We start from the raw sequence: 12,971 nt of genomic DNA, 5'->3' as shown, positions 1-12,971 counted from the left end.
GAAGACTCACCACTATGGAAATAGGTTTTCAATATTTCCCAATTTTGTTCAAGCGTATAGCGTCCCATTTCGTAAATGTCAAACCGTTAAGTAAATTATGAATACATTTGACATGTCATTTGTGTTACCATTCTCAAAAAAAAAGGTTATTCCAAAAGCAAACGCTATATGGCCCACCCTGTAGAACAACGCGTTAAAATTACTGAAATTAATTAGGGAAATGGTCGATCTTTAAGAACAACATATCGCAAAATTCGTGATTTGTTTGGTGGAAATAATCATCCGAATGGGTCGAAATTTCGAAGGTTGAAGAAAAAAATTTTAAGAATATGGTTCCGTCGAGTATAGAAATAAGACTGGTAGACCAAAAACTGGATGCTCTGTCGAGAATATTGCTGCTGTTTGTGAGCGCAATTGTTTCTGAATAACTAACACCCAATCTAATCGATGTCTTAACGTTCTCAACAATTAGGCATTCATGAATTGACTGCTTACCGGAATTTATCTGTAGTCGTAGCTCATAATCGACATTTAAATGATGCCATTTTTCACATAAAATTGCTAAGAGTGTATTTTGAATAAAAACAATAAAACCTCAAAGAATATACATTTTTCAAAAAATTTTAAAACAACATCTGAGCGCGTCTTTTGAAATAATAAATTTAAATTTATATCATTTTAGAATGAATTACAAGTTGATGCAGTTGCTGTGGGTGCCATTCTCTCCGACTATCAGAGAGTGCGTGTCGAAAATGTTTGTAGTCGCCTAAATTTGGTATCGCTGGCGTATCTATGGAGGAGAGACCAGACTGAGTTGCTGCAGGAAATGATTGATTGCCAAGTACATGCCATTATAATAAAGGTAAAACATTATGCAATATATGAAGTTTTAGCCAAAATGATAATTTAGTAAAAGTCTTGCATAGTAAAAAATCTTTCCAACATATACAAATATCAGCCGACCCAAATTGAGGGCTTTTTAGAGGTTCTAATATCGGTTACAAATGTTCAAAGTTTTTCTTGCTTGGCCACTAGTGTGCCTGCTATTTGAGTAACTTTATGGAATACCTTTTAAGTAGGTGCTTGAAATTTGGGAATGCCTAAAGAAACTTTCAAGAAATCATACATATAAAATTATAAAAGTATTAAATCGCACAAAAAACATCCTACAACGTACTGAAAGGCCAATGAACATCAAGAAAGCAACGGGCCTGCATTTTCGCCACTGCAAAATCCTAACACACTTTTAAAACAGCTTTCACGCGCGGAGCGATGTTGACTGCACCACTGTTGCCAGCGAACTGGGACCGGTTCTAGTAGAAGGGGAAGGTCCAACGATCATTTTCCCCCACCAGCCGATTCGGTTGATCGCTTGGCAGACGCTCCGTGCGGGAAGGCTCATTACTTTTCAATCAAACCCTGTATTTGTACTTTGTATTAATAGTGCCTATTGCGCCTAAGTACTCGTGGCTTGGAAAACGCGCGAATCTTTTTGGTATGGTATAAGTTTCCGTCCTTCTTAGCCAAAGTTACGAATTATGTAAACAATTAAATAATACATGATATTACAACAACAACTTTACTCCATCTTTCAGGCAGTATACAGATTCCTCTGACGAAAAATTCGAGTCTTTTGACTTGATCCTTTCATTGAGCCAATTTGCCATGGTCTCTTATGAAGTGAACCGCTCTCCAATAAGGGCTGACTGCATTGATCGGAACAGATGGTAATCCGAAGTTGCAATGTCTGTGGCATACGGCGGGTGGGGCAAGATTTCCCTCTAAATATTTCTGGACCGATTTAGCAACGTGTGGCCTGGCGTTGTCATGCAGTAAAATCAGTTTGTTTTGTCTACCCGCCCATTCCGGTCGCTCTCTTTTAGAGCTCGATTCAAACGCCTTAGCTGCCGTCGGTAACGATTGCCAGTGATGGTTTCAGATGGTTTAAGGAGTTTATAATAGATGACACCCTTCTGATTCCACCAGATGCACAACATACCCTTTGAAGCATGAACATTTTTATCGCTATTGATGGACCTGGTTCACCTGGCCAGCTCCAACTTTTTCGACGCTTGGGAATATCATAATAGATCCATTTTTCATTACCAGTGACGGTGCGATGCAGAAAATCTTTTCTTTTCTGCCGTTCAATAAGCATCTCACACGTCACCAAAAGTCTCTCAATGTCCCTTTCTTTCAATTGATGTGGCACCCAGTTACCTCCTTTGTGGACCATTTCCATCGCGTTTAAATGTTTACCGACGGTTAAGCTGTCAACATCCAACTCTTTAGACATAATTGTTGTTGTTGAGTATCTTCGAATTTTGTCGGTGCCCCTTCGCGATCTTTATTACTCACGTCGAAATTGCAACTTTGGAAGCGTCGAAACCACTCTTTACAAGTTGTATTTGATGGAGCGTGATTACCGTAAATATTGATCAATATACGACATGTTTCAGTTGCACTTTTCTTTAAAAGGTAATACGAGGGATGCCTTTTATATTTCGGGATTAGAGAACAAAAACAAATTTTAATCATCGAAAATCACTATATTGTTTTTCAAAATATTCTCCATGAAGATCTATACACTTTTGCATGCGTTTGAACTAGGGGTGGGACTATTCGAATAAAAATTATTCGAATAAAAAATAATCCCACCCCTAGTTTGAACCAATTGTCGAAACACTTTTGCCACTCTGAATGAGGTACCTCCAAAACATGAATTCTGAATGCTTTGGGGGTACCTTTTGTTGGATTTGGCTCATCTTGAAACACCCATACAGTCGACTGCTGTTTACTTTCGGGCTCATACGCGTAAATACATGATTAATCACCTGTTACGATGTCATAGACGTGTTTCGAAGCCCCGCGATCGTATTTTTTGAGCATTTCCTTCGACCAATCGACACGAGCCTTTTTTTGAGCGATTGACAAATTGTGTGGGATCCAACGCGAACAAATTTTTTTGACAGTCAAATGTTTATGCAATATTGAATGTATGCTGGTCCCACTAATGCCTAAGATTATCTCAATCTTACGATAGGTCACATGACGATCTTGCAATATCAGCTCGCGCACAGCATCAATGGTTTTCGTAACAACAACTGATTTTGGACGACCTTCACGAAATTCGTCTTGGAGTGAACTACGACCACGATTGAATTCACCATACCATCGATAAACACTGGTCCTTGATGGAGCTTCATAGCCAAAAAATGAATTAAGTTCATCCATGCAATGTTGCTGAGTTAATCCACGTCGAAAGTTGTGAAAAAAAATCGCACGAAAATGTTCACGATTTAATTCAATTTTTGGACCGAGATGCATCTTTTAAGTTACTGTAAACAACACAAATAGCGCTGATATTTCAAAACGTTCTGAGTACGTAAAAGCCAAAATATGTTAAACTTTGCGATACAGCTGTCAGTTGCCAGATTACAACACCAGGGTTGTCAAATCCCGAAATATAAAAGGCACCCCTCGTAATGAAGTATGACTTCCCGCAAATGCTGTTTTTTCGGGACGAACGTTCATCGTTCAGCCCTACATTCATTTGCTACCTTGGAAGATTTATTATTGCGCTGTGGAGATTTTATGAGAAGTACCCTTACTGCGTGCCTAGATCTTTAATTAAGAGACATCAAAATAAAATCTTTTAAAGCCTGTATGAAATTCCATTAGCCTGCCGTAGCCGAATGGATTTGTACATGACCTCCATTCGTTGGGACTCGGTTCGAAACCCATTATGGGCATGAAACACCAAACGATAGAAACGGTAGCGTTCGCTTATTGGCAGACAATGGAAAACCTCCTAGGGTATTTCTCCTCCTCCTCTTAAAAATCCATCTGCCAAGGCAAGATCTCTACCTTTTTGGAACAACAAACATCCAATAAAGGATGTACGCGCCAATTATACAAGATTGACCATCGATTGTTTGAAACCTTAAGTAAGAAACGAGTGATTTCCAATGTGAGTTTTTTTGATTTGAAAGTACAATTCTTACGGTATTTCATTTAAATAACTTCCATGGCTGACTTTGGAGTTGCAGGTACGATGTAACCAATTTTCCGCACATTTTTGACTGTATGGAGTTGCATTTGATGATCGATGGGCGTTCTTGAAGGCGTCAATCGGTGCTGGATGATTCGCGTAACATTTACAGGGTTGCCCAAATTGGACGGACCCATCTGGCAACCCTGTATCTTTTGACAGAGACGTCAGATCACTTAATGACATACCGCGTTGGAAGCGTCAGTCCAAGCAGATTTTTACCATGGAACAGTACACGCCACGCGAGCGCTCCCAAGTTGTTGAAATTTACATTCAACAAAAGTCAATTGTGAAAACTCAACGTGCGTATAAAAAATTAAATTATGTGAAAAGTGCGCCTTTTAAGAACACCATTAAACGTTTGTACGAAATGTTTTCGACTGGTGATGCTCTTTCTAATCCAAAGAGGCCAAATCAAAACCGACCAAGGCGATCGGAGGAGAATATTGCTCTTGTACGGGCCAGTGTTCAGACGTCGTCAAGGACATCCCAAAATCGCCGTTCTCAGCAGTTGGCCATTGCTCGGACCACTTTACAACGATTGATTTGCATTTATTCCCGTGTAAGATTCAATTGACGCAAAGATTGTTGCCTGCGGACAAGTCTCGTCGATTGGAATGGGCCCAAAGAGTCATCGAAATCCGTCGGGTCCGTCGAATATGGGCAACCCTGATCTTTAATGGCTCCCCACAAATACTCATCAAATCACAGCTCCGCTAATAACGTGATTTTCTTGCACTCTCGGATGGTGTTACACTATTTTGGAAGTAAATTTTTAATATTTCCAAACATTGTTCGAGAAAAAATGGACTAATTTCGTAAACCGCAGATATTAATGTTGAATTAAAAAATAGTTGCTCCATTGTTTTTGGCGATAGAACAAATTTAGGGACTAGTATCAAGAATTTTTTTTTGTTTAAATCTTCCTGATAATTTGCATCAATCGTTGATTTTTTTATAATATTTCAGGTAGCTGCATTAGGTTTAGTTCCTGACCGCCATTTAGGCAAATCGTTGCGTGAAATACAACCTCACCTACTTAAAATGCGTGATAAGTACGGTTTGAATGTGTGTGGAGAAGGTGGTGAATATGAAACATTTACTTTAGACTGTCCGCTGTTCAAGCAGCGAATTGTGGCGTAAGTGAAATAAATATTTACTTCTATTTATTCTACCGCTTTCTAAAATCCTTACTAATCCTCTTGCAGTGAGGATGTTCAAACGATAATTAGCTCTGCGGACCCCATATGTCCGGTGGGATACATTAACTTCACCAAATTATCTATGCAATCGAAAGAGCCGACCCAGTGCTGTGATGTTTTTGTGAAAAAATCTTTGGACTACATAAGTGACCTAAACGAATCTACATACAGTGACCTCAGCGATCCGGATCTCAGTGAGACTGAGTTAGAATTGATAGAAAAAGAGACACGATTGCGCGAATCCCTTAGCCAAAATGAATTGATGATATCGCGCAGCAATTCATTTGGACGCCATTTGACCACTTCCTCTTCGCCCATACCGATTGTGACGAAGAGCGCCAGTGTAGATGAGCCTCCTACACCGTCGTCATTACTTTCATCTTCAGCGGCGCTGTGCGCTGCATCAATACAAGCGGCTACGAACAGTTTTGGTGTGCCATGTCCTTTGGGTAGCAGTACGGCTGCAGTGTGTGGCTCGCTGTCGCTGGGGATTTCGTCTACCGGTGCCACGGCTGGCATCTCGGCTGCACAGGCAACACAACCACCGAGTCCAATGAAAATTGAACGCGAGTTCCGTCCACTTAAAAATCGGCCAATGGCTGCGTTTAATCAAAAGGGTTGGATGTGGGTCGCGGGCATACAAGGTGAAATAGTTATACGCTTTCTGCACTCTTAGTTCTCTTAAAAATGTACCTCCTTTCGACTATATCTTTCGCTTTAGGTTGCGCTCCAACTTTAGAGGAGGGAATGCAACTGGCAATGAAATCTTTGGTTGACTTAGCTGCCCAGCACAATTATGAACTAACTGATTACTGTTACATTACACTTTACATACGTTCAATGGCAGACTATAGTCTACTGAATCGTATTTATGGCCAAACCATTAATTTCCAAAATCCTCCAACACGCGTCTGTGTCGAATGTCCTCTGCCGGAGGATTGCCATGTGATATTGGAAGCGATAGCATTTCGAACACCTGTGAGGCGCCGTCCAACAATTTCTGGAAACGAAATAGATGGTATTTACGAATAGTAGTGCAGCTGGTATGCCAATTGTAATTTCATTATTGTTTTCCTGTAGGCAATAATGATGAACACAATACTAACAGTGATTCGGTGTTTAAGCAGCGGCAGACAATGCATGTGCAGGGTATTTCGCATTGGGCGCCAGCAAATATTGGAACCTATAGTCAATCAACAAGGGTATTTATCAACATCGATATACTTAAGTACTAATAAATTTCATTAAAAAATTTCCCCTATTTATCAGGTTGGTGAGATTACATATATTTCTGGGCAAATTGCACTCGTTCCTGGAAGCATGACAATTATCGAAGGTGGAATTCGTCCACAATGCAAGCTGACTTTGCGACACCTTAGTCGAATAGCGAAGGCGATGAATGCTCAAGGCCAACTAAGAGATGTGGTTCATGGTATTTGCTTCCTGACTCACCCATCATTCATAGCTGAAGCGCGTCGTCAATGGGAACGACGTACAACGAACGCAATAATGGATTATATTGTTGTACCAGCTTTGCCTCGTGACGCATTAGTGGAATGGCAAGTCTGGGCACATACGCACAATGATTGCTTCGAATGTAAGTGCATATTTTAATCTTAGTTTGTGCAAATGGAGTGACTAGTTACCATCTTAAAAATATCGAAGTGGTTAGGGGATGGAAATCAAATGCGCGTATCACAACGGGCCTTAGGACCATCGAGTGTCTTGTCTTAGACAAGCAACCGGGCTAACCTAACTTAACCTAATCTTGTGCTATTCACCACATTCGATTCAATTTCAATTTATTTAAATTTATTACCATGTAAATATCCAAGTATGCAATTCTTAATTTGTATCATAGGACGGAAATATTAATCGTGGTATTATAAAGTGGTTCCACCGAATTGTTATACGAATCTTTGGCTGAAAATGAAAAGACAAGATAAAAACAAAAATTTTATTATTCCTTTGCTACAAAGTTTTGATTAAAATTTTATTGTTTATGATAATTAATTTATTGAACTTGCCCCAGAACTGCCTTGAATGTCGTTTTGCACTTACTTCTCCTCGGCTTTTACGTTATTTCCATCGCTGCTCAAAGTGCAATCAGGTTAAAAGAGGTTGGCCCCTGGAGGCAATCTCTCAAGCTTGTAGCTTGATGGTCGTGCCAGGGCAATCTTTCCAAGTAGGCAGAATTGGGGGAAATCTTCACCCAAGCTGGTACCTCTGTCTTCACTGACAGCTCAAAGATGGAATCGGGCAGAAGTCTTTGCGGTTCTTCCGGCATGCAAAATGCTTAGGGAACGTGGGAGCAAATGAAATGTTAACATTTTCCCAATAGTTAAACCGCGATCAAGGCTCTGACGACGCCATAATGCAGATCCAAATTAATTAACTCCTGGAAGGAGGAGATCAAATCTCTTGGGTGTGCAGGTAACATTTCTCTGATCTGGGTTGCAGGACATAGAAACATAAATGAAAATGAAATTGTTGATGAGCTTACCAGGAAGGAGACTGAATTGATCTCAGAGACCTTTTACCCGAGCATCGGCATCCCTCCAACTGTTGTTAAAGGGGAATTGCACACCTTATTTCTCAGGAAAGCGCAGAAGAGATAGAGCTCCATTTCTTCATTTCGTTTCGTCTTTAGAAGTTTTAACATAAGTTTTGTCGTTTTGCTTATTAAAAACTTTTTCAACAGTGAAAATATTCTCATCTGTGAAAATAATATTTTCATGGCCGTGGACCGCGCGCCACTGAAAAAGCTGCTTGCATCTGTCGAACATAATTTCCTTTGTCAAAAGATGACGGGTTGAGCGATGGAAGGTTTAATGTGGAGATCATCCCTAATTAGGATGTGATCGATACATTCATTTCCCTGGACATGGTTTTCTGCTTTCTAAGGGGATTTCTGCGAGTGGCTTTTATGAGTGCACTGGTTCGAACCACGTGAGGACGACCACTTCTTTTTCTGTCTGTCACTTCAGATACAATCATTCTCGAAATATTAAGTTTTTTCAGTAAATCGTAAATCTCACTTGCCCTGTTACCACACCTTTTTAATGCTTCACTGCAATGCGATTTTCCTTAGCTTCCACTCCATGGTTAAAAAGCGATATTTGCCACGAAACTGAGTATAATTTATGAGTAGATAAAGCATGCGAACAAAAGCAAAAATAACGGAGCTTTTTCCTGTGAATTTATTCTCGTCGCATGATTCAATTATTAAAGGTTTGCTCACTAGTGACATTCGAATTTTGACACTCCCTTACAAAACGTTGTATTTAAGAAGGTGCATAAAAAGGAAAAAATTAAATCCTTTTTGGTAAAAATGGTAGCAAAATACAATAGTATTTTGTTACTTCAATGGAAACAAACTGCGAACGGTTTAAAAAATAAATTTTAATTAATATTTGAATGTAAATAATGGTATAGATAGAAGTGATTAGCGGAAATTGCCAAGTCTAATATTAAAACAAGAAATTATTTCACATAATCCAAGATTTTATTTTGTGAATCAATTTTTAAATTTAAAACCAATCGCAACGTTTCGCCAATATGAAACTATTTTGTTAAAAATAAATAAATATTTGGCACGTACAGTTCTGTTAGGTGTTTCGCCGAGATCCCCTTCCTATTTGTAGCGCGCGTTCCACAAGTGGAAGGCCCTACAGTTTTAAGCCGTTTCCGGTAGATGTTTTTTTATGAGAAGCTCTTTGATACTGGTACTGTGCTTTTCTAAACCTCCTCTGGACACTTCATCCATCCACAGGATGGTGGGCTCATTGGAAACAAGTTCTGCCAACTTTTATTGTATGAGGTCTGCAATGTAATCGATTGCGTCGGGACTATTCAATAATTCTCCCTGCTGTAACTCTTTAACAAACGCTAGCTCTTTGCAAAACATGAGTTCCGTTTAAATCACCACATCATAAGAAATAAAGCTTTGTAAATTCTCCATCTCGATCTCGGATTGCGTCAAATACTCTATCATGTCCTGATTTAAGCGGTATCTATTTCAGGTCATATTACCATAGTCCCGAACATACCGATGAAAACTCTTGAGCGAGTTGTTGCTCGTAAGCAGACCATTTTGAAAATGAAACGTTTTTTCTACAAATTTTACTTTTCCTCCACTTTTAGTCAAAATTTCTAGAGCTAGCAACCCAGTGTCTTGCTAAGGGAGCCGATTTGTCAAGAGGGAATGAGAAAGCTGCTTACTGAGTAAACCTTTTATTATTGAATCATGTTCTCGTCGTATACATTGTAAAATTTGTCACAGAATTTATGGCAAGACTAAGTATGCAACGCCGACTCTTTTTTATGCTTCTGAGCGGTAGCTTTTAATAGAATTTTAGTAGAAGAAATTGTGTCTTTATTTTTGCTAAAGAAGGAGTTGAAAATTTGAAGCTTTTAAGCCAGGTTTCTCGGGAATGGTTACACAAATGACATGTCAAATGTGTTCATAATTTACTTAAAGGTTTGACATTTAGGAAATGGGACGCTATACGCTTGAACAAAATTGGGAAATATTAACAACCTATTTCCAAAGTGGTGAGTCTTCTTCTTCTTTTCTGATGAAGCTCATTTTCACATCGGTGGCTACGTCAATAAGCAAAATTGTTGGATTTGGGGCTCAGAAAATCCTCACGTTACTGTAGAGAAGCAAATGAAATCCATAACGAGTCACTGTTTGGTGCGGTTTTTGGTCTGGCGGCATCATCGGGCCATTTTTTTCGAAAATGAGCGAGTAGCCGCGGTTACAGTAAATGGCGAGCGTTACCGTGACATGCTCAACGAGTTGTTTCTAAAAATTGAAGAGGATGTCATGGACGACATTTGGTTTCAACAGGACGGTGCAGCTTGTCACACTGCCAAAGTTACACTCGAACTTTTGGCTACCGTTTTTGAATTCCGATATCAATTGGCCGCCTTGGAGCTGTGATTTAAGCCCGTTGGACTATTTTTTGTGGGGAGCCGTTAAGGACAAATACTATGCGAAACATCCAGAGACGATTGATGCTTTAAAAGACGAAATCGAAGTTGCCATTCATGAAATTGGAGCCCATTCAAAAAGCAAATTTTACATGGCCCACCCTATATATTAATTTTTTTATTTCATTTTATTTTTTATTTTAATTTTTTTTTGTCTTGAATATCATGTTCAGGCATAATTTTTGTGCCTACATAATTTAAGTTAACTTATTTTTAATTCAAATGTATTAGCATTTACTAATCAGTTTTGTTTTTTAACTAAAACCAGATGAGGAAACTGGCTGCTCTGTAAGCGACTATACAATTTCAATACGACGACGTTGGAACTATGAAAATAATTGCGCCGCAATTGTTTGTTATGTGTCTACAGGTATTAATATACAACAGACATTTAATAGTTTAATAAAACTTTTCTGTTTTTGCAGGCCTAGCATCATCCACTACCCAACTGACACAATTGAGCGAGGATATACTGAGCAATCATTGCCACCTAGCACAAAATCTTAGTGCTGAAAATCTTGACGAAATTTTAACGTATACTGTCAACCGCTTGCTAAAAGGTTATCCTATCGCAAAACGAATAACAGACTCAGCACAAGCCGGCACTGCTAATGCAAATGACTCGGACCAAATTTGTGAGACAGACGGTACTGTACATTCAAGCTCGACCACAAACAACAGCAACCAAATCAATGCGAACGCAGGTGGAAATAATTTAACTGCCTATTGCGTACCGGCAATTCACCTGAAAGTGTTCTACCAAGTAACCGCTGCACCGTCCGTGGAATTGCTGCTAAATGCACTCTATGACTTCCGGCTTAAGTGCCAGGAGACCGCCAACATTGTATACACCGTTTTGCCCGCCTGCAGTTTACATAATTTTAGTACTTTTCTATCCATTTGCGGTGTGCGCCATGAATAAAAACGAATTACACTACAAGACTTATTGTAATTTATATTTTATCTACATATGTACACTTAGTTAAACAAACTTTCTTATGCCATTTACCTCAATATTGTTTTTCTCTTTCAATAAGTGGAATAAACGACAGCACTATTTACATATACATATATATTTTAGCTTAAATCAAAATTATATGTTTCAGAGTTGGTGAAACAATATGGCAATACAAAATCTAAAGAATGAAAAATTTCTATGCCCACTTTTCAAAAAATACTTACAGACAAGGCGAATCCAAAGAAGGTGATAACAGTAGCACAAACGCGAAATTCGCACATATTTTGTTGCTGCAATTTGGTGGTTTAAATACCAAAACTTCAAACAGAATCCAAACAAGCAAATGAAAAACGGAAAACCTTAACATTCAAGCCAACAAAAAGCAAGACAAAAAAAAAATCAGCTGCTCTAGCAACTTAGCCATATGTGAACTCGCCTTGCCTGCAATTGTGATTTTTTGGCAATCAATTTTAACAAAATTGTTCGACAATAAGATTCAAGTTTTTTGTTTCTATTTTTATGCAGAGTCGAAATTGGCATTCAATTATACCAAAATTGTTCTAACTACCGAATTTCATTTCAAGTTTTTTTTTCGATAACGCTTACAGAGTCCTAATTCCATACTAAATATGTAATTGGGTGTTTAATTCTTTAATCAAATTGATTAAAAGCGCATTTTGCCATAGTTTCCAATTGATGTGGGAGTAGTGTAAAAGATATTGCAAAAATCGTTTTTATGATTTTTGCTAACCTAACTCAAATTTAGAATTTTGTGACATTTTTTCAAATAACAAAAAAATCATCCCTTAAAAAATGATATTGATTTACTTCCTTTGCATCGGCCAACATAAAAGAATATTATTTTTCATGATTTATGCTACGATTAAGTATTTACATAATGAAATATTTCATGTCTTAAAATTAACTTGATAAATAATTAACAAAGTAAAAACGTAATGTTAATAAAAATATGTCTAACCCTTATAGTGCATTGATTTTTTCGTATATATGTGCGCACATACCTATAACACTGGAAAATACCAAATAAGAAAAAGGGAGATTTATTAACTCGCAGCTTAAAATATATGTATGTCTCACTACAATTACACTCTTTATTATGACTACTCAGTTTTTATTGTTAAAAAGGGCTTGCCTGCTCACCTTATTATACCTTATGCCATATGCCACTCATGCAAACGTGGAACGGTGGAAAGTACACAAATTTAAATAAATTGAGAAAGTCAATAATTTAATGTTAAAAACTAAACCACACCAAAACCATTATATAAAAATTGTTATCCTTGTTTTTAGTTCATAGATAAGCAGTAAGCGAGTGGCAAAACTAAATAAAATATACAAAATTAACTGCTAAAAGCGTCAAAGTAAATATAAATCTTTATTCACAAAATACATACATACACATATATATGCAGTATCAGTTGCATTCACAGTATGTTAGTGTTTCACTTACCTCTACCTTTTTTTTTTTGGGTAGGAGGTTAAAATCAAAATGTCAGAAACATCATCAAAGGCGCCGTCGCACCAATGGTATGTGGGGCATGCTCGGCAGATTTCCACCCTGAGACCGCTGTAAACATTTCATCAAGGTGGAGCCGCGTTTATGTCTATTGTCACAACCAGGTACCTGCGTCCAGGTCCTTCTCTTGTGGACGTATGGAGATCTTACGTCAGCGATGGTATCCACTCCCCCCACTGTTTTTATACGTGGTTCTGGAGGAAATGGAACATCGGAAAATTTGCGATA

At 38.3% G+C, this 12,971-nt stretch overlaps 1 protein-coding gene across 2 annotated transcripts in view; it reads left to right on the top strand.

Annotated features, from left to right (window-relative positions):
* LOC129237368 (uncharacterized) overlaps nt 1-12,659 on the top strand; it is a 29,638-nt gene extending 16,979 nt beyond the window's left edge. For both annotated transcript variants that reach the window (XM_054872063.1, XM_054872062.1), the window contains exons 4-11: nt 683-862; nt 5,021-5,190; nt 5,260-5,897; nt 5,975-6,271; nt 6,334-6,455; nt 6,523-6,850; nt 10,517-10,618; nt 10,674-12,659. In XM_054872063.1, the coding sequence (XP_054728038.1) occupies nt 683-862; nt 5,021-5,190; nt 5,260-5,897; nt 5,975-6,271; nt 6,334-6,455; nt 6,523-6,850; nt 10,517-10,618; nt 10,674-11,170 (2,334 nt within the window). In that variant the 3' untranslated portion in view covers nt 11,171-12,659. The remainder of the gene's footprint in view (nt 1-682; nt 863-5,020; nt 5,191-5,259; nt 5,898-5,974; nt 6,272-6,333; nt 6,456-6,522; nt 6,851-10,516; nt 10,619-10,673) is intronic.
* Nucleotides 12,660-12,971: the final 312 nt, after the last annotated feature.

The sequence above is a fragment of the Anastrepha obliqua genome, chromosome 2, assembly GCF_027943255.1.
Source record: "Anastrepha obliqua isolate idAnaObli1 chromosome 2, idAnaObli1_1.0, whole genome shotgun sequence".
Taxonomy (NCBI): domain Eukaryota; kingdom Metazoa; phylum Arthropoda; class Insecta; order Diptera; family Tephritidae; genus Anastrepha; species Anastrepha obliqua.
Note: the sequence above shows the minus strand (reverse complement) of the source record. Positions and strands in the feature narration are given on the sequence as shown.